Source organism: Peromyscus maniculatus, chromosome 3, assembly GCF_049852395.1.
Source record: "Peromyscus maniculatus bairdii isolate BWxNUB_F1_BW_parent chromosome 3, HU_Pman_BW_mat_3.1, whole genome shotgun sequence".
Classification (NCBI taxonomy): Eukaryota; Metazoa; Chordata; class Mammalia; order Rodentia; family Cricetidae; genus Peromyscus; species Peromyscus maniculatus.
In genome coordinates, this window is record NC_134854.1 from 151,465,089 (window position 1) to 151,485,531 (window position 20,443).

At 40.2% G+C, this 20,443-nt stretch overlaps 1 protein-coding gene across 2 annotated transcripts in view; it reads right to left on the reverse strand.

Annotated features, from left to right (window-relative positions):
- Nucleotides 1–20,443, reverse strand: part of LOC102914220 (C-type lectin domain family 2 member D11-like) — a 99,812-nt gene that overhangs the window by 79,010 nt on the left and 359 nt on the right. The window contains exons 2-4 of one of the 2 annotated variants that reach the window (XM_076566027.1): nucleotides 7,627–7,752; nucleotides 6,023–6,198; nucleotides 4,496–5,443 (exon numbers count right to left, since the gene is read on the reverse strand). The exons of the other annotated variant lie outside the window; for it this stretch is intronic. Coding sequence (XP_076422142.1) covers nucleotides 5,282–5,443; nucleotides 6,023–6,198; nucleotides 7,627–7,752 — 464 coding nt within the window. The 3' untranslated portion in view covers nucleotides 4,496–5,281. Of the gene's footprint in view, nucleotides 1–4,495; nucleotides 5,444–6,022; nucleotides 6,199–7,626; nucleotides 7,753–20,443 lie in introns of those variants that run through there. 2 annotated transcript variants of the gene reach the window in all.

Consider the following 20,443-nt stretch of genomic DNA (forward strand, 5'->3'; position numbering starts at 1 on the left):
ACTGAAATGCCAGTGGGTCAGAACAGGGCCCAGAGATGAACCCCTCGGAAGACAGTTTCAGGGAACAGCCTCTGCTTTACTATACCTGAACAACTACTTATATAGTGGAAGCCTGTGAACTGTGATTGGTTAGCACATTACCTCAGATTAGACGGTGAGCACACATGCCACTGTGGTTTTTATGTTGAAGAAGCACATAAAAGGAGACATATAGAGTGCAGCTTTGTCAACTGGCCAGCTACTAGCTACTCACACTGTTTCAGAATTCAGTGTTCAGAATTTTGGGGATACTCAAGAGCGTGGTGTGCCATGGGTCTTATTTAAAAGCCCAGTGTGACAGGTAGGCTGGCTCCCTGGGCATGGCTGCCTTGTCTCCTACAGTTCCCACCTCTGTATCATGTTGCTTTCCTGTGAGCAGAGCCTCCTGATTGTGAAGTAGACTGAGAGATAACAACATAGGCAAATAGATTAGACGGATTGTGAGAACAAAGAGGGCATCTGGTCATGGGGATGATGCCACTTCAAATTTTAGAATCTTCTCTTCTAGGACATTTATGAGGAAACAGGTTAGAGCCATTTGCAAAGAGCTGAGGGCAAGATCTTCTGATCTCCACCCCAGATGTTAGGTATCAATGCCCAATAAATGTCAGCGTTGGCATGACTTGGACTTAGTGCAGTAAGCCAACACCTGAGCAGGATAGGTGCCTGCTGCCTTCTCTTTCAGCTGCTCAATTTTATTTTCTTCATCACTCATATCAGCTCTCCAGAGTCTATTTAGCTGGGCAGGGATCCAGATGTGCTCCAGATGTGCTCCAGATGTGCTATTTTCTGGAAAGTTACAAGCAAGACTCTCCCATTGATAAGTAACAGGGCTGGTGATTATCATTTACCTGTTATTACATCTTTCCAAGTCACCAGAGGTAACTTCACAGGCCTTGACGAAGGTGCCCAATGTTAATGAATTGCAGTATTTCCACTGTCATCTGTTTCAAAAAAAAAATGTAAAGTAAATAAGGCCACATCAATAAGATGTTGAGGGTGAGCCTTATTCAGACCCTCTCTACTTATCAATTTGTTCTTGGAGTTGTTTTGCGCTGTCTCCACAGCAGATTGACATTGGGGATTATAAAGAATCCTAGTAATTTTCCACTGTAGACAAAATTGTTTAAGGCAGATATTGTTTAAAATGGTCAGAGACCATTGAAAGTCTTCCTCTAATTGGTTAGAATCATACTGGACAAGCAAAATATAATCCATGTAATGAATAAATATGATAGAGGGGCCACTTAATAGAGGACCTAAGGCCTGAAACTCATAATATTGGCATACAGTTGGGCTGTTTTTTATCCTTGAGGCAGCACTTTCCATTGAACAGGATATGCATTTTTTTACTCAGATACACACACACACACACACACACACATACACACACACACACACACACACACACGCAAACACACACGCAAACTTTTACCTATGCTCTAAAAAAAGATATGATGTCATTGTTAAGTTCACCTCTTGGGAACTTCCTCTCTCCTAAAGAAAATTGTTCCAGGGCCAAGGTGTCCCCACAGGGTTACTTCCCTGCTTATTACCATACTCACTGGTGACATGTATGGTCATTGGGAAAGTCCCCTGGTGCCTTAGTTTCTTAGTTTCTACAGGTGCCCAACTGTAGCTTTATTTTTTTTATTTTTAATATTTATTTATTTATTATGTATACAGTGTTCTGGCTGCATGTTTGCCTGCAGACCAGAAGAGGGCACCAGATCTCATTGCAGATGGTTGTGAGTCACCATGTGGTTGCTGGGAATTGAACTCAGAACCTCTGGAAGAGCAGCCAGTGCTCCTAACCACTGAGCCATCTCTCCAGCCCCCCAACTGTAGCTTTAAACGGAGCATTGTAACATCAGGAGACACAGCAATCAAGACACAGCCATAGTCCCCTTCTCTCCATCACACTGGGAAGGATGTACCTGACTAGAAAAAGGACTGTGTGCACGACCCCGCCCCCATCCTGCTCACATCTGCTCACATCTGCTTAGCTGCATGCTCTTTTTTTTTTTTTTGTTTTGTTTTGTTTTGTTTTGTTTTGTTTTGTTTTTGGTTTTTCGAGACAGGGTTTCTCTGCGTAGCTTTGCGCCTTTTCCTGGAACTCACTTGGTAGCCCAGGCTGGCCTCGAACTCACAGAGATCCGCTTGCCTCTGCCTCCCGAGTGCTGGGATTAAAGGCGTGTGCCACCACCGCCCGGCAGCTGCATGCTCTTAACAATTTCAGGCCCTTTCCAAACTTCACTGTAGTTAACCATTGACACACAGTGCTGTTTTTCTCTGTAAGGTTTTCCTAGGTGACTTATTTCCTAAAAATTTTCGCAAATTGAATTATTCTTTGATGATTCATATATTGGAAAGTTATTATCAACAATATAATACTTATTTCTGGCAGGTAATAATATTGAGATTTTGTGATTGTTGTGGTTAGTAGTATTGAATGCTCTGGCAGCAGATCGAGGTGTGTTCCCAGTACCCACATTGAAGCTTGCAATCATGTATAACTGTGGTAGTATTCTAATTGTACTGAAATGTGATTTTGATTGTATGTTAATAAATAAAGTTGCCCGGGGGTCAGAGCTATTAGAGCCATAGAAAGAGCATGGCGGTGGTGGCACACGCCTTTAATCCCATAGATTTCTGTGTGTTCAGGGATACAGCCAGCATTCGAGACATATGCCTTTAAGACCTAGAGGGCTGTAAATACAGACAGTGACGAGGCAGTCACGTGTTTGGGTTTACAACCAATGAGAAGGCAGAATGACTTGGAAATGACTGACAGACAAGGAAATAGCTCTCTTTCGGGAAGCTGGGACACAGCAGGAGGAAGGATAAGATTTTAGCTCTGAGCTCTGACCTCTTGGCTTTCTCTTTTACATTGTTTCTGTTTCTTATTTAATAAGACTATTGGTTACATCTACATCTGGCGCCCAATGTGACAAGAATCCATTAAAAACCGCTTGGCTTGGCGGCAGGTCTGCTTTCCCGCAAGGGCGGCAGGCCGGGCTGTAGGCTTCCTAGTCTGAGTGGTTGGCTTCCTAGCCTGGGCCTAGGTCTGCTTGGCCTCAGGCCCGATTAACTGAGCTGCTTCCTTAAAGCTGGTGCTACAAACAACTCAGACCTGCCCTGCTGAACAGGGCCCTGCCTGTAAAGCCAACGCACGTGGTTGGAGCTTAAGGAAGCCAGACCCAAGCCTTGACTCGGCACAAGAGGGAACTCGTGGCTGGATTTAAGCTTTAGCCGGCTATGCTTTCTTGTGCGTTCTCTCTCTCTCTTTCCTCTCTCTCTCTCTATCTCTCTCTCTGGATTTACACCTCGGACACTAGGTGGCTGTTTTGAAAATCCCCTTGGATTTCTACTGTTCTACGCAGATTTGGTAAGTCATAACATATCAGATATGTTAAAGGAAACTATCTAAAAGAGAATTTTTTTTCCACATTTAAAAAAAATGGGTTTTATGTGTACATTGGAAGAAAATTGGTTTTTGTTAGAAATTTTAAGCAGTCTGACAATGGAACAACTATATGAGAAGATTAGTATTGGTGGAATTATGCAGTTTATCACTATGCTAATCCTCATTTTAATATTTAAAAAGATAGTCAATTTAAGTGCCAGGATAACAGCTTTAGAAGAACTTGTTAAACCTGTAAAAATTCAGACAGAAGAAATTAACAGTGAAGTTGTTTCAAGTCTGGATCATAAGGTTACAGAAAGAAAGCCTGTTTCCACACAGTCACCCTTAATTTATCCTGTAACCATACAGCAGATGCCTGATCAAATGGCTACACAAAATATTTGGGCTCCAGTTGAAATGTTGGATTTAAAAAGGTTTAAGGAGGCAATAGTATCTTATGGCATGCATTCCCCATATGTAAAGCAAATGTTAAACTCTTGGTCAACATATAATAGGATTGTACCACAGGACTGGCAGGACCTTGCACAAGGTGTTCTGGAACCCAGCCAGAGACTTCAATTTCTGACCTGGTTTAAGGAGGAGGCTAAAAACATAGAAAAACTATGGAGGGATAAAGGAATACAAGTTTGCCAGGATCAGCTTATTGGAGAAGGCCAATATGCTTCAGTACAAACACAATGTTTATATGATGTCCAAACCCTAATTTTATGTCGAACGGCAGCCTTCAATGCATGGGACAGAGTTGAGGAACCAGGAAAAAAATCTGAGTCATTTACAAAGGTGAGGCAAGGCCCAAAAGAGTCTTTTACAGATTTTTTACAAAGACTGGCTTCAGCAGTAAGGAGAATGGTCTCGGATTCAGAAGCTGGTAAGGCAATAATTGAATCTTTGGCCTTTGAGAATGCGAATGCAGCATGCAAAAGAATAATCAGGCCATTAAGGGCAAGATCTGCACCTATGGAAGATTGGATTAGAGACACAGTTAATGTTGAGGCTGATGAGCATGATGATACGTGGGTAGGAGAAGCAATTTCAAAAGGTTTGAGAAATGTTAGATGTTTTGGATGTGGAAAGCAAGGACATTTGAAAAGGGACTATAGATAGGTCATTCCTAGAAACAATTTTTCTTCAAGGAACAATGGCAACAGAATGCCCCTTACTTCTGGAGTATGCAGAAGGTGTGGTAAGGGAAAACACTGAACTGTGTGTACAAAGCATTGGACTGGTGCTTGCTGCCACGTTCAAATAAACTACAGCCATGGGTGGCCTCCCTGAGGATGATTTTCAATTCTGTTTTGAAGCATTTTACATATGGGGAAACCCACTTCTTAGTAAATTGCTGAAAGGGCTTTAATGATGGACAAGACTGAGTCTGTGATCTACCATTCCAGTATAATGGCTCCATTCAAAACAGCTATACTCACATCCAAGAACTGTCTTGGGTGCACTCTGATTACAAGACGTCAGAGGAGGTTTCCAATGTTCTTAGAGTCTCTGCTTCTGTGAACCGGTGCAGCCATGCACACAGTGGACTGATGAGCCTCAGGCTAACACTTCTACAGTGGCTTCTAGAGGTTTCAGAGCCCTCATTGACCATCTGAGATTCTGTCTACATTCCAAACAGGGCATTTATCAACAACAAAAAATTTTAAATTGGTGAAGGAGCAGACAAGAGCTACCTCATATGCCATCATCATGATAAAGATTTTGAGTAAAATCACACTAAGTAAAGGTTTTAAAAATGATGCCAAATATACCTCCAAGGCAGTACCATTGGCTTCACATGCCACAGCCTTCATCTTTCATAACCACAGCTCACGCAAACACAACACATGAACACGGTAGAAGGAAAAGTAGTTTTAAAACATACAAGCTGTTATATTCAGTGTTGTCTGTCCATCTCCAAGGGTGCTCTGGTGAGTTCCTGCGCAGGCCAATCCAGTAGTCAAAAGTCCCTTTGTATCTCTTCAGGAAATTCTGTTATAAAACATGCAAAGCGAATATATGTGTGTCTCTGTTTCAGATGACCCTTGAGTGTCCCCACCCTACAGCTTCCTCTTTAGATGACAGAAGGGTGTAACTGAGGGACACAGACTTGGGAGCTATAATAGCCCTCAGGTCTCAGTGGATCCAGTTGACAGCTATAAGTACCTGATTTGAGTTAAAGTACCGATTTTAATGGCAGATCCCTCCGTGGTTGGGGTAGTTTCTGGTTAAGCCTCTCCTTGCCGTTATTAACAGTTATCACCTTCAGGATGCAACATATGGTGGCTTGGAGCAAAATGCTCATGAGACCACCAGGTATCTCAGTAAAATGGCATATCTGGGATTCCACATTGACTATGAGCACTACATGAGAGAATGTTTCTTGAATGTCTGTCTCAGGGCTCCAATCAGAAGTGTCACCATCAGCAAATGGCACACACTCACATGTTCCCCATGTCTCCATCTATGTGGGGTGGGATCCTTCCTCGTGCCTCATCTTTAACCACTCTACCTCAAATCAATACACATTCAACAGAACAAACAACAAACCAATTCCCAGTCCTTTCTTACCAGCTCCTCCAGGCTGTCAAATCGAGCTAGCTGGGCCTCCCGTTCCATGCAGAAGGTCTGGCTGAATGTCCAATTACTTGTATTTTCAGAAAAATAAAAACATTTACTCCCAAATCCAATCCAATCTCTTGGGCAAGCAGCACAGGTATTTTTGATTGAGACTTGTTCTTTCTTTACTAGAATTTGGACAATAAAACGAATTATAACAAGAATTGGCATCGCCTACTAAGCTCAGCTGTGAGGTGTGAATTTGACTGTAGTTTTCCTAACTGATCTGTGGAAATCCTCTCCTTAACATGATGGTCCTTTATCTAAAAACATCCCATCTAGGGGCTGTGCCCCAATCTCTCTGGGTGCTCACAGAAAATAGAGCTCCCAGGAAGTGAATTTCTATATCATCACTTTTTGTGCTTTATGATTGTTCACTGCAGTAGGAGTTGCTAGAGCAACAAGCACTCTGTATGGACACCAACTTTGACAGTCAGACTGATAATTGAGGAAACAGGAGGACTATTGGGAAGGTTGTATACACAGTGTGGATGTGTTGCACTAAGGGATTGTTCATGTCTTGGAATACATTGCTGGCCTGTTAGAGAGCACAGTCTGCCATAGCCTAGCACCTTTCTCTACAAGCTCAACAATATAGAACTCCCTCCCCCTCCAACAGAACTTCCTGCTCTCTACCTGACCTTGTCTGGAGGGTGTCCCAGGGCCTGGAGGACTGACCTTGTCTGAAAGCTGTCTCTAAAACCAGATGGCTGATTCCTCTTTAGCTTGACCCTTGATACAGATGCCTGCTAAGAAGATTTATGCTAGGAGTTCTGCTATAGGACCCTACTGCCACATGCCAAGCCTTGTGATAGTATTGTGTCACTTAATACAAATTAGGGTTTGTCCCCAGGTTCCCCAATCCTATATATTCCTTATACTCTGGAATAAGTTGAGCTGATTCACCTAAGTCTGTCTCTGGGAGGCCTCCCTTCATCCATGCCCATGGGCTGCATACAAAACTTTCTGTCACCCCTTCTCAATCTTTCCCTTCTCAACCTGATGGCCAATAGGCTGAGAGGGAAAGAGGCCAACCCACAGATGGTGTCAGTACAAGACCTCTAACACTATTCTGAAGAGTGTGGTACTAAAATCCTTTAATTGATCACTTCAAAAACCTTTCATTGAATACTTTCAAAATACAGTTGAACACGGTAACTAAAACCATGGGTAATGGCGAGAGGTGCTGTATCTTCCTGGCCATATTACTCTTCTCTGTCCTCATACTTCCTTAAGGTTCCTCCTTTAGGTATTGCTCTCCTTGTTCTCCACCTTGAATAGTTCCCCCAGGTGGACATATGTCTCCTGCATCTGTCTAGAGGTTGCTGAATGCCATCTTCCCAGGGATGCTGATCCTGGCCTCCTGTGCACACCATAGCCTGTGCTGTTCCTTCACTGCATCTTCCTGCTAGACCCCAAGTTCCCAGAGAACAGGAATTTCCAGTGAGTTTTCTTCCCAGCCCTCCCCACAGTGCCTGGCTCACAGTGGTCAGTAAGTCTAAGTGACAATGTGGATGTGGACAGAACACTGCAGAATCTGGAGATGAGTCACTCACCTGACAATGCAACAGACAGTGCAATTACAGCTGCAGTGAGGACGGCGATCACTGTATAGCAGCAATAGAGCTTAGCAGGGGACTCGGGGGAGATGATCCTGAGACATTTTCCTTGGAGCTTTTTACCTGAAAATATAAATATCAGAACATCAATCTCAAGAACCTTTTAGGGAAAAAGATAAATTTGCCCAGAATCACCTGTAGGTCTGGCTTGTAGTCCCCTGTTGCAAATGCCCTTCACAGACTTTCTTGGTCTATAAATGATCTTTATCTCTCACTAGAAGAAAGGGAAACAGAATTGTTGCCAAGGAATCTTGCAGTTATTGAACCAAGGGCCAATGAAGGAGCAAGAAACAGAAAGAGTCAGGATTAGGATAAAAAAGAATCAACAACAAAAAAACCACCCATTGTTCTCGTTCCATAAGAACAGACTGGCTAGGACTGAGGGATCAACAAGAGACTGGAGAGCTGGCTGAGAAGTTAAGAACAGTTGTTGCTCTTCTAGAGGACCCAAGTTTGGCTCCCAGCTCCTACATGCAGCAGCTCATGACTGCCTGTGTATCTCCTGCTCCAGTCAAAGAGACAGACATGTTGGTACACTTGTCTATTTCCACTGTTAAAGAGGCAGAAGCTGGAGAGTCAGGAGTACAAGGCCAGCCTTGACTACATAAGGAGGTTGAGGCCAACTCAACCTCTATGACTACATAAGGATCAGTTTCAAAGAACCTAGTAAGTAAATAAATTAATGAACACACACATACATGTAATGAAACATATTGACATAATTAATGGACGAAATATGGGAGCATTTTAACAATTTTTTCAAAATCTTGTGAAAAAAAATTAATATTAGTCCAAAATAACAAAAACTCTCAACAAGTTAGGAACTGAAGGAACTCTTCCCAACACATTTAGGGCATTTCAAAGAAATAAATAAGACATTTATTTATTTTATTCATTTTAAACTTATTTTTATTTTATGCATATGGTTGATCTGTCTGCATATATGTCTGTGTTGCAGAATATTTGTACACTGTGAAGATGTGTCTTTGCTAAGGGACATTCTGATTGGTTTAATAAAGAGCTGAATGGCCAATAGCTATTTAGGAGAGATAGGTAGGATTTCTGAGGAGAGAAAGAAAGAGAAGAAGAAATCAAGATGCCAACAAGACACTGAGAGAGTTGGACCTACAGAATGAAAGAAAGGTAAAAAGCTACAAGGCAAAACATATATTAATAGAAATGGGTAAACTTAAGTAAAAAGAGCTAGTTAAAAACAAGCCTAAGGTAATGCTAAGCTTTCACAGTTAATAAGACTCTGTGTCATTATTTGGGAGCTGGAGGAACAAAGAAAGACTCATTACATGTCTGAGCATGGTGTGCATGTTTGATCTACAAGGAGGCCAGAAAAGGGTGTTGGAACTGGAATTACAGACAGTTATGAGTGGCTGTGGCTAAACCTGGGTCCTCTGTAAGAGCAGCCAATGCTTTTAAGCATGTGCTATCTCTCTCCAAGAAAAGATAACTTTCAAATTGCATGAAAATGCAAAAGAATTAGTCTAGCTGAGCAGTTTAGAAAAAAAAAAAAAAGAAGCTAAATTTGCAAAATTGACACCACCTAATCACAGAGTGACAGAAACAAAGACATAAAAAGTACTGCTTTGGCCAAAGTGTAGGTGCATAAACCAAAAAAACAGACAAAAAAATAAAACAACTTGAGAAAAAAGTCAAACACGTGGGCCTGACATTTAACTGAGGTGGACATATTTGGGGAGATGAGGTTTGATGGGGGAATGTCTTTCTCTATGTTGCGAATAGGTGTTGCTCTGAATGGTTGATAAATAAAGCCGGTTGGCCTATGGCAAGGCAGTTTAGAAGTAGGCGGGAAATTCAAAGAGAGAGCCAAGAAGAAGGCGGGGAAAGACGCCAGTGAGCTGCCCTAGGAGCAACATGTGATGGGACGCAGGTAAAGCCACGGAACATGTGGTAATACATAGATTAATAGTTATGGGCTAATTTAAGATATAGAGCTAGCTAGTTAAAAGCTTGAGCCATGACCATGCAGTTATAATTAATATAAGCCTCTGTATGTTTACTTGGGGGACGCAAGTGGGAAAGATTTGTCCCAGAACACCGGCAGGCTGGGACACAGGAAAACTTCCTGCAACAGAGGTTGCTGCATGCCATCGTCCCAGAAGGCTGATCTTTGTGCACACTAAATGCTGTTCCACTCTTACATCTTCCTGTGTGCGCCTTCTGCCTATACACCTAGACAATCTGTATCCATGTGCTAAAAGCTCACTTCTCCTACCTCCTATAAAATGTTATCCAAGCATGAAGCTTAGGACTATAAAACTATCTGAGGAAAAGAGAAAAGAAAAATCTCTGTGAACTAGTCTTGAATAGAAATGTCTCAGGTATAATACCAATATACTTATCGATACCTTATAGAAAATGGAACACTTGGATTTGGGCCTAATTAAGAAAACGTCTTCTCTGAGTCCTGCAAAAGAATTTGAAAAACAATTTTTTGGAAGACATAGATTAAAAAGAAGTTGTATCCCAAGAGTTCTGAGAATTCATCGGTTTTAAAAAAGAGAAAGAGAGAAAGAATAAAAGTGAGTCAAATACTTGAACACTGGCTAACAAAGATCGTGCATTAAATATGCTCAGTGTTGCCAGGTTTGAGAAAAGACAGTTGAAAACATCATCAGTTTGTTAAAATGAGAATACACTTACTATATGCCCTGGCCCTGCTACCCACATATTCCCACAAGAGAAATGAAAACCCATGTTTCCACTAAAAAATAAAATCTACATGTGAATATTGACAGTAACTCTGGAGATTCTTGTAAAAAAAAAATGAAAAAAAAAATTTTTAATTCACATCTTGCAACAAGCCAAATATCATCCAACTTTGACAATGTAAATCAGTATTACTGAGCAGTGTGGGTAGGGCATTCAAAAGGAAAAATTGGAGTATATGCTTGCCCCTGACCATCTCTCACACTGTCCAAATGTTTCTTAGGCTTAGGTCATCAACAGTTCTAGAGCAGTGAGCTACAAAAACAGCTGTCCTGAGCCTATCTTGAGAATCTGATCACAGAGTTATGGGTTTTGTTTTCTTTTTTCTTTCTTTTTCCCCCAGTAGCTCCATCTGTCACTAAATTGTTTCTGCTTGAGCTAATCTAATCCACAAGTTTTCCCATTAGCTTTTCTTAATCTTCTGCAAAATAAAAGATATATTTTGAGCTGCTTTTATATTTCTGAATCCAGAACTATTCATGGACCAATGATGCTTGGAACAGAAATCTAAGACCAACTATTTGTATTTGACACACAAGCGTCACATGTGGATGACTACCAGACTGTAGGAATCTATGTGAACAGCTTCTGGAAAAGGAAATGTCAGGTCAGGGGTGGCCATGGTTTGGGAAAAGAGGAAGCCAGTGTCCGGGAAGAATCTGCAATGGGCCTCAGAGAAATTTGGGTGGAGTTACAGGTCTATCTTTCACTGTGATGGAGACATTATGAGTATATGTTTTCAAAACTCAGAAATGTACACCTAGTGAATGGACTTTACTGAATATAAACTATACTTTAAAAAGAAGTTTCCACTGACTTTAACCACTATATTTGCTCATTTTCATATATCTCCAAGTCAGAAGAGAGTTTATGCTTAAACTAGTAAGAAAGACAATACTTAGGACTACAGGATTTTAAGCATTATACAATGACCTTTGGATTTTGACTACATATGAAGTTCTCAACCTTCATTTTTTTGTTGTTTATATTAGATAAAAATGTCTTTAGGAACTCAATTATCATGATTTCCATTTTTTTATTTCTACTAAGGTGATATCAAAGCATCTTTTAATGTCCCCAATAATGACCCATTTGTTTTACTGGTCTCCTGAAGGTCCATTCATCTATAAGTCCTCATGTTTTCTTCTCTTCTCTTCTATATTTTGACATTTAAAAACAAAGCACTGACTGTAGGGAATTGCAAGCCTATACAAAAATACAGAAAACAATATGCTAAATTCTCTAAATTCTCATGTGCTCACTACCCAGCTCCAAAACTTGTCTGCATGTGAGAAATTGATTTTCATCAACTTTCTGTTCCTCCCATCACCCCATCCTTAAGATTACTTCTTAAAACATATCAGATGTCTAAACACCTTCAAATTTGAAATATCAAGGCTTACCTATGATTTCTGAGTTTAGCATCGTGCTTAGAACCTCTTCCAAATTCTGATTAAATAATATATACTCCTAGATAATTCCTCTAACTGATGAGCAGAGTTAGACTTTCAGTGTCTGATTAATTTTACTCAATGTGTCACCCAGATCTACCCATGTTATCACAAAAGACATTGGCTCATCCTCTCTTATAGTATGTAACACAATTCTCCCCATTTATTCACTGCAAGATGCAGGTGGGTTCCATGTGCAGGTTACTGTGAATAGTGTTACATTACACACTCAGGTATAAATATCTCTTACCGATTTGGGAGAGTAGAGAGGAAGGAGGCAATATTTGCTATAAAGAGATCATCAACTCTGGTATCAAAGCACAGTAGGAAAGAGTTCACTATAATGAATAGTGTTTCTGAAAACAGCTGAGAGAGTTTCTAATGTAGTCAGTCTCTTTAATGAAACAATAAAAGGGTGTGCTAATTGTAAAATGTCAATTTAAAAAAGAAGAAGAAAGAAAAGAAAAAAGAAAAAGAACCAAAATGAAGAGTTTGGGATTGTGTTAAAGAACAATACCTGATACGTCTTCTTGAAGAAACTTTAAGCATCTAATCACCTGGGTTCCAACAGGATGCCATACCAGACATTTCTTGTACGTTATTAACAGCAAGATTTACCGAGAATCCTCTGTATTTACAGCGGTGTAAGTTCTGATACTGTCTTTTTCATTTTGATACATAAATGGTAATTTTTTTCTTCCACTTTTCCCATAGTGTATACATTTGTTTCTCCTTCTAAATTCAAATGCCTCCCACAGCACATTTAGAATATAACTTTCACATCTTTATTAGGAAGCAATATTAGAAATGATCTCTCAAAAAAAAAGAAATGAAATATTGCTGATCTGATTTTGAGCTTTATTTGAAAAAATTGCCAGGTGGTGGTTGCTCAAGCCCTTAATCCCAGCACTCAGGAGGCAGAGGTAGGCTGGTGGACATCTGACTTTGAGGTCAGCCTGGTCTACAGAATGAGGTCCAGAACAGCCAGGGCTACACAGAGAAACCCTGTCTTGACAGAAAAAAAAAGTTGCTTCACTCACAGAACCACTTATGGTTTCAACAGAGTGGAGTTTCAAATGCCTTCAGTTATACAACAGCTGTATGTTCCCATTGGGTAAGTATCTGGTTTCAAAAGTCAAACCTGCTGGGGCAAAGGGAGCAGGAATTAACAGCCAGCTTGGGATATAGTATGAGACTTTCTCAAAGAATCAATCATCAACAACAGACTGTAGCAGCAACATCAATAGTTAATATTAATAATAACAGTAATAATTTCAGTTAGAAGAACACTTGGTGTAAGTAATAAGCGTTAACATTTGTCATGAATTTTGTATTTTGGTAAATATCAGTCTTGTTTTCTCAAAATCCAATATTCTTTCCCTAAATGAAAAAAAAATAAGGTTAAGGAATAGGGAAGAAGGAAAAAGAATGAAATATAATGAAACATAGACATTTTCAAAATGCAAGAAAACACCATCTTGCTTCCTTTCTGAAGACTAAAGTAGAAAATCCTATTATATTCTCTCTCCATAATTTACAATGAGTTCAAAATTCAAAGGATTTAGTCCTGGGTGGGGTCAGCCTCCCGCCCCATGCCTTGTGGGAGCCAGTTCTGGGGTTCCTCGTGGCTTTACCCAGCAGGTCCGAATAGAGGATGATCAGGACCACGGGCCTGAGTGCAGGTGTCTGAGATGGTCTGCACTTGGCTGTGCTGGGGGAGGAGGTCTTTTGCTCCACCCCTTGGCGTCTCTATAAAAACCCTGGACCAGAGACAGTTGGGGCCCATTGGAATAGGTTCCAGGCCCTCTCAAGGCTATCCTTTATTTTCTATATGTTTCTCTCCACGATATTCTCTGCTATAAATCCTTCTATCTAATGTTTCCTGCTGATCGCACTCAAGAAAACTCTGGGAAGCTGTGGGGGTGGTGGGTAAATGCCCCACAGAATGGCGCCGTGAACAGGGACTAAAGAAAAAAGGGACTAAAGAAAAAAAGGGACTAAAGAAAAAGGAAAAAAAGGGACTAGAGAAAAAGGAAAAAAAAGGGACTAAAGAAAAAAAGGGACTAAAGAAAAAAAGGAAAAAAAGGGGGGGGGACTAAAGACAAATGAACAGGGACTAAAGACAAAGTAATAGGGACTAAAGATAAAGGAAAATAATAGTTTTATTACAGAGTTTTTGGTGAAAGTGCTGAGTCAGCCCTGCCAGTGGAAAGGCATGCCGGTGTTATGAAAAATATATATATATATATATATATATATATATATATATATATATATATATATATATAATATATATATATATATTTTGGTGAGGCAGGGGTTTTATCCTCAAGAGAAAAGGAAAGCGGACTGAAAGGATGTCCGATGCTGCAGCAAAATTCTCTTCTGTCAAAATTTTCTATCTTCTATCCCTTTCTCAAATTCTATCTGTGAAAAATAAGTAAGTTATAGGGTAGTAATATAGTTTAGGAAAAACTTAGAAGTGTAAGATTGTGTAGGAAAAAATAAGCAAGGCAACTAGACAGAAAAACTTCAATTTTCTAACTTTGGGGGCTTTGAAAGCAAACTGGGGAAAAAAATCTTTCTTTGGGCTTTATGGGTAGTAAAAAAGCTCTTCTTTGAGCTTATGGGGAAGAAAAAGTTTCCTATGGAAGCTTTTGACCTGGGGACAGCTGAAATGCTAAGTCCAAGCGGCAGGAGAAAGTAATTTCTCCCTGAGGCAAAAATGGGGGTGTAAGAAGTCAAAGTTTAAAGTTGGGAAGTTTTGGGAAAAGTTGGTCTTTCTCCTGGGGGGAAAGAAATCTTTCTCTTAAGCTATAAAGCTTTTCTTGGAAAATTTGGGGGGAAAAATCTCTCTAAAAAGCCTTAATCTTTCTCTCTTAAACTTAAAAACTAAAGACTCTAACCTCTCTCAGAAAGAGCAGAGTAGAATCACCTGAAGATATTAGTATGGGGACCACCTGTGATTAGCTCTAAGGGAAAACAACAAACTTAAGACAGCAAAACCTCTCTAAGTTCTTTCAAGCTCTAACAATCCTCCCTGCAATGCAGGAGGCAGGAACAAGTTTCTAAAAACCCCTTCTAAGCTCTCTCTTCAAGCTAGTAAAAGGCAGTGGGTCAGAATACCCTGAGGAAAACGCTTGGAAGAGTGTGGGTAAAGAGCTACAGAGAGCCCAAAAAGGCAGGAAACTACCTGAGAAAAGCAAAAAAGCCAAGCTTTTCAGTTAGAGCCGAGCTGAGGCAGCAAAGGTTCTGAGTGAGCGTTTCAGAATGAAAAGGTTCTCCTAATCGTCCTAATGCAAAGATCCCCTGAAGCATGCAAACTGTTAGCATTGTATCCTTGCTTCTGAACAAAAACCCAGAGGCGACTGGCCAGTGTCTCTGAGTCAGAGTGCATTTCGGGGATACTAGGGTTCCTGCAGTGGTAAACTTCCTGGAGCACGGAGCTGAGGCAGGAAGGTGCAGGACCCAGGGGAAGATGGCTAATGAACAAACAAAGCTAAAGTCGGTGAGAACGGCACAGTTGTCCACTTTCCTACAAGTCCCGGATTGATAGGTCCACAACTACAAAAAGAAATCTGAGAAAAAGCTTACCTATTAGAGAAAGGACCTTTCTGGGAAAACAGTAAAGCTGAACTGGGTCTGAAGCAGTCGTGCTGCCGAGTCAGAAAGGGGAAAGAGCCCAGCCAGGGCAGAACAGAACTACCCAGGAGTAAAGCTTTCTTTTCTGTCAGAGAAAGCACCTCTTTGAGACAAAAGCTTTGTTTCAACTGACTCCTGATGAGATGAGGGAGTATAGCCCCGAGGGGTGATTGCCTTTGGCATAAGCTCTGTCCTTGAGCGCCCAGACAAGCAAAGACAACCCACTGGGGGACTGGGCCAGGTGAAGGCCTGATGAGGCAAAACACCTGTCCTAATGGGAGTTTAGAGATGTCGAAAACCTCCCTTGCTAAGCTTGATTTATGAACACAAACCTCAGACCCTGAAAAATAGAAACGGACAAAAAGCCCCTACCTTCAGTAGCAGGGAAAGCCGCCACTCTAGTGTTGGAAACTGTTTCCGGGGTAGAGGGGATAAATTGAGACCAAACTGGGAACTGTCTGGGAGAAAGACTCTGAAGAAACAGAGACGGGACATAATCCTCCCCAGAAAATATGTGACCTGAAAAAGCTCCTAGAGTTTGAGGCAGATTCGGGGGGAGAAAAAAAGCCCCTTCTTCCAAAGGCAGCTAGCAGAGGAACAGAGCCGCAGATAGATACCTGAAGCTCTGCATCTGGGGGGAAGGAACAAGCAAAATGAGATAAATCAGTGGGAGAAAATCTCTGAAGGAGCTATGGAAAAGCTGTTGTAAATGATTTTGTTTTTCACTGACTGGCTAAAACAAACACAAGCCCTGAGGAAAGTTGCTATCAGAAATGCCAGCCTCAATGCGCGCTAATGAGGCAGGTGCGGTTCTGATTTGGGGCCAGAGTCAAATGAAGGAGAGACACCTGTTGAAGCCAGCTGAGAGACCAGAAACCTCCCAATGTCCCATAGCTGAAAATATAAAATGCTTGTTCAAGTCTCCCATTGCAAAAGCAAAAAACTTGGTTCAAATCTCCCGGGCAAGAATTTGTAAGCAAGTCTAGTAAAAGAGAACCAGTTGACTCTCAGACCCAAAAAGAACTATGGGAAATGACTGATATAAGGAAACTGATATGTAAGGGACTGATATGGAACTGATATTATTATGGACTGATATAAGGGAAATGATATAAAGGACTGATATAAGGGACTGATATTATTAGGGACTGATATAAGGGAAATGCATTCTGAGAAAGGTAGTTTTTCCACTAAAGATGGCGGAATTGCCCTAAAACACTTTTGTCAGCTCGAAAATATGTTCATGGTAAACTTAAAATACAGCTTTTAAAAGAATTAGGAAAATCGTCTAAGAGTTTAAGTGTCAGTTCCAATGAAAAATTGAAAGGATAGGGAACTAGGTGCTTCATGGTTTGGGGCTCTTGGTAAAATGCCTTATTTACCCTAATAGCTGTGCAAAGTTTTTATGGCAGTTGGATGACAAAAAGCTACCTTTAAGAGCAAACAAGGCACTTTAAAATCCTTAAAACAAGGGAAAACAGTTTATACACTGAACATTGTCTTAGATATGAAGAAACTTATGTTGAAATTAAAAGTTCTTTGCCTTTTGAACAAACTGCCTGCAATGAGTAATTCCTTTGCAAATCTAATAATGAGACAAGGAAACAGGCATTCAGAAAAGAAATGACTGCTTTATAGATGGGAAACAAACTTCAGAAAATCTAGCTGTCTTACAAAAGAGTTGCTTTACCTGAAAGTTCCTTATAAGAAATCAATGCTAAATATCACCACTGCTAATAACATCAGGAGTTAAAGCTAATGAAGTGAAAATACTAAATCCTGAAACTCAAGTGAAATGGAAAGATCCCTGCTCGGGATTATGGAAGGGTCCCGATCCTGTGTTAATATGGGGTCGAGGACATGTTTGTGTTTTTTCACAAGAGGAGAATGAAGCTCGGTGGTTACCGGAGCATTTGGTGTAAGGAGCGTGGAACTAAGGAGGGTCAGCTCCTATGACATTTCCTATAAAGGAACCAAAATAAAAGTGGCTCGATTAGTGCTTCTGAGGTTTTGTCACTGGTTAATGCAAACAGTGAGGAAACAGAGTTAGAGCTGTGCCACTTTTGGCTTTACTAGCTCCTTTAGAAAACTACCTTATATCGCCTAATAGCTGTGCAGTTGGCGAAGAGCTTTACAGCAGCTAAATACAGTAATTTCACCCTCAGCATAAAGTTTTTCAGAGCAAACCAAAAGTACTGCTGTGATAGAAACATTTGTTTGAATTGAAGTTCTTAGGGGAGCTATTATGAATTTGAGTGAAGGGACAGCCTCTAGTTAAAAACCGTTTACCGCTGACAGTGCATCTCTGGCGGTCCGGAACGGCTGAGAGAACTGGCAACTTTGGAGTGTGGCTTTGTCCCGAGAATGTTACAATCCCCTAGCAACAACTATCACAACACTATAATGACAACACTCACTAAATCCCAGTGCTTTATAGCAAAGCTGACTATAAACACTAAACTTTAGGAATGATGTACGTACTTCCTGTCTAGTTAAGAGAATCTTTCTGATAGAGATGGTGATAATAATTAAGAGTAAGAAGTAGAAAGACGAAAATAAGATATGTGAGTTTGTAAAAATTCTGTCTTGTTAGATCTGTGTTAAGAAATCTTAGGTGTTTTGCTAAGTTAGATATATGCTAATGGTAGCCTATATAAATTCGTAAAATAGATTTATAGAGTTCCTTTAAGAATATAAGCTTGTAAGAAGTATCTAAGGTAGTCTTAAGACATGTAGTAATAAGCTTGTAAGATGCTAGTTGTAAGTTTAAATAAGAAATAAGATGGAATGAATATAAGTATATAAGAACTAATAAGAAATATATTTGCTAAAGTAGTTCTATAGTTTCCTTAAAGTATAAATAAGTAGATGTTAATATGTTGTATGTGAGTTTGTAAAAACATGTAAATGTTGAATATGAGTCTAAATGCTTTGCAAGGCAAAAAATATTATATGTGAGTTTGTGAAAAAGTGTAAATGTTAAGTGTGAGTCTATTAATGTATATGGTGAAAACCCCTGAGACACAGGAGAATAGTGTCCTAGTAGACTGCAAAGTAGGCAGTCTGAATGGTTTCAAAAGCTCCAGAAGCCGCTAAGAAGCTAAGAATGGTGCACACCAGAACCAGCACAAGGCATCCGCAGCTGAGATCCGTGGAATATCAATGCAGCACAGAAAAACCTGAGCTAACAGCAAAAACGGTGTGGTTTAAAATCTTACTATAACTAAAAAGGTCTGTCTGTGAGAACAAAAGTTGCAGAGATGCTTATTTGAACAAAAATTATTAACTGCAAAAAGTTTTGGTTGAAAAACGTCTCTTCATATTTGGAAGTGAAAGCCTGATACCAGAATTTTTCTTGTTTGAACTTTTTGAATTTAAAAATGAGATAAAATTACAAAAAGATTTTGGTTATGGATTTCTCATATTTGGAAGGCTAGTACCAGAATTTATCATTTGAATTTTAAGACTTAAATGAAATAAACAATAGAGATTTCATTGCAATGGGACAGTTTTGAGTAGTGACCTAGGAACGGTTTTCTGGAATTGGGTTAAAAATGGAACTGTTTAAATGAAGAAATGTATTTCTACTTAGAATTATGATGCAATTTTGTGTATGCGTATATGCTTTATTAACTGGTGATTTATGAGTTGTTTTGTGGAACTGTTTATGTAAAAATGGAATTACTTATGGAACTGGTTTTGTGTTACAAATGGAACTGTTTAAACAGATAAGTTTGGGTTCCTCTAACTAGGTTTGAGACTTTGTTTAAAAAATTATAAAGAAAGGGAGGAGTCATGAGATTGAATTATGTTCGCAGAAACCTATTGATATTAATGCACTCTGGTTTTGTGGAGTTAAGGAAATATTTAAGTTTGATGTGAATACATCGAGGTTTTTCCTATGTTCTGTTAACAAGAAAATTCAAATGATTGAGTTAAAGTTGTAAGACAGAGAAAATTGTTAACTATATATAGCACCATATATGCTAATTCAAATGGTTCTGTTAAGAGTTTGCTTTGAGTTGTAAGATTGAGAGAATTGTGACTATGTATAGCAATATTTATGTTAACCTGTTAATGGTAATGATGAAGCTAAGGGATTCTTTAAGTTTGTAGTCACCGAGTTTTGGTTTAGAAAGGGCTTGAGGCAGCTAAAACTGCTGTAGTCACCTTGGACCTAATTCAAAAGAGAAATGCCATCTATATCATCCTCTACTCCCATACTGGGAGGTGTAACAGCTATGGAGATTGCTGTAAGCCATTAATAGTTACTTTTTTTTATATATTAAGAAGGGGGGACCTGTGGGAGCCCGTTCTGGGGTTCCTCGTGGCTTTACCCAGCAGGTCCGAATAGAGGATGATCAGGACCACGGGCCTGAGTGCAGGTGTCTGAGATGGCCTGCACTTGGCTGTGCTGGGGGAGGAGGTCTTTTGCTCCACCCCTTGGCGTCTCTATAAAAACCCTGGACCAGAGACAGTCGGGCCCGTTGGAATAGGTTCCAGGCCCTCTCGAGGCTGTCCTTTATTTTCTATCTGTTTATCTCCACGATATTCTCTGCTATAAATCCTTCTATCTAATGTTTCCTGCTGATCGCACTAAAGAAAACTCTGGGAAGCTGTGGGGGTGGTGGGTAAACGCCCCACAATGCCTTGTCCTTGCATTCCTTTTTTTCTTTACAGTGGATCTGCAAAACAAAAACCCCAGCTTCCCAGGCAACTTCTGTCATTATGCACTTTGCAAAGCTATTGTTTGAATTTGCCTTTGCTATGAGACCTGTAGAGCAGGCGTGTTCCACAGGGACTTGGTGCAATTCACCGGACTGTATTTTACCAGAGCCCAGGGAAACGAGTGCACTAGAACGCTAAGCACAAAGAAAAAAAGCCGTGGCGCCGGCTTTTGTAAGGTAATCAATCCAGTG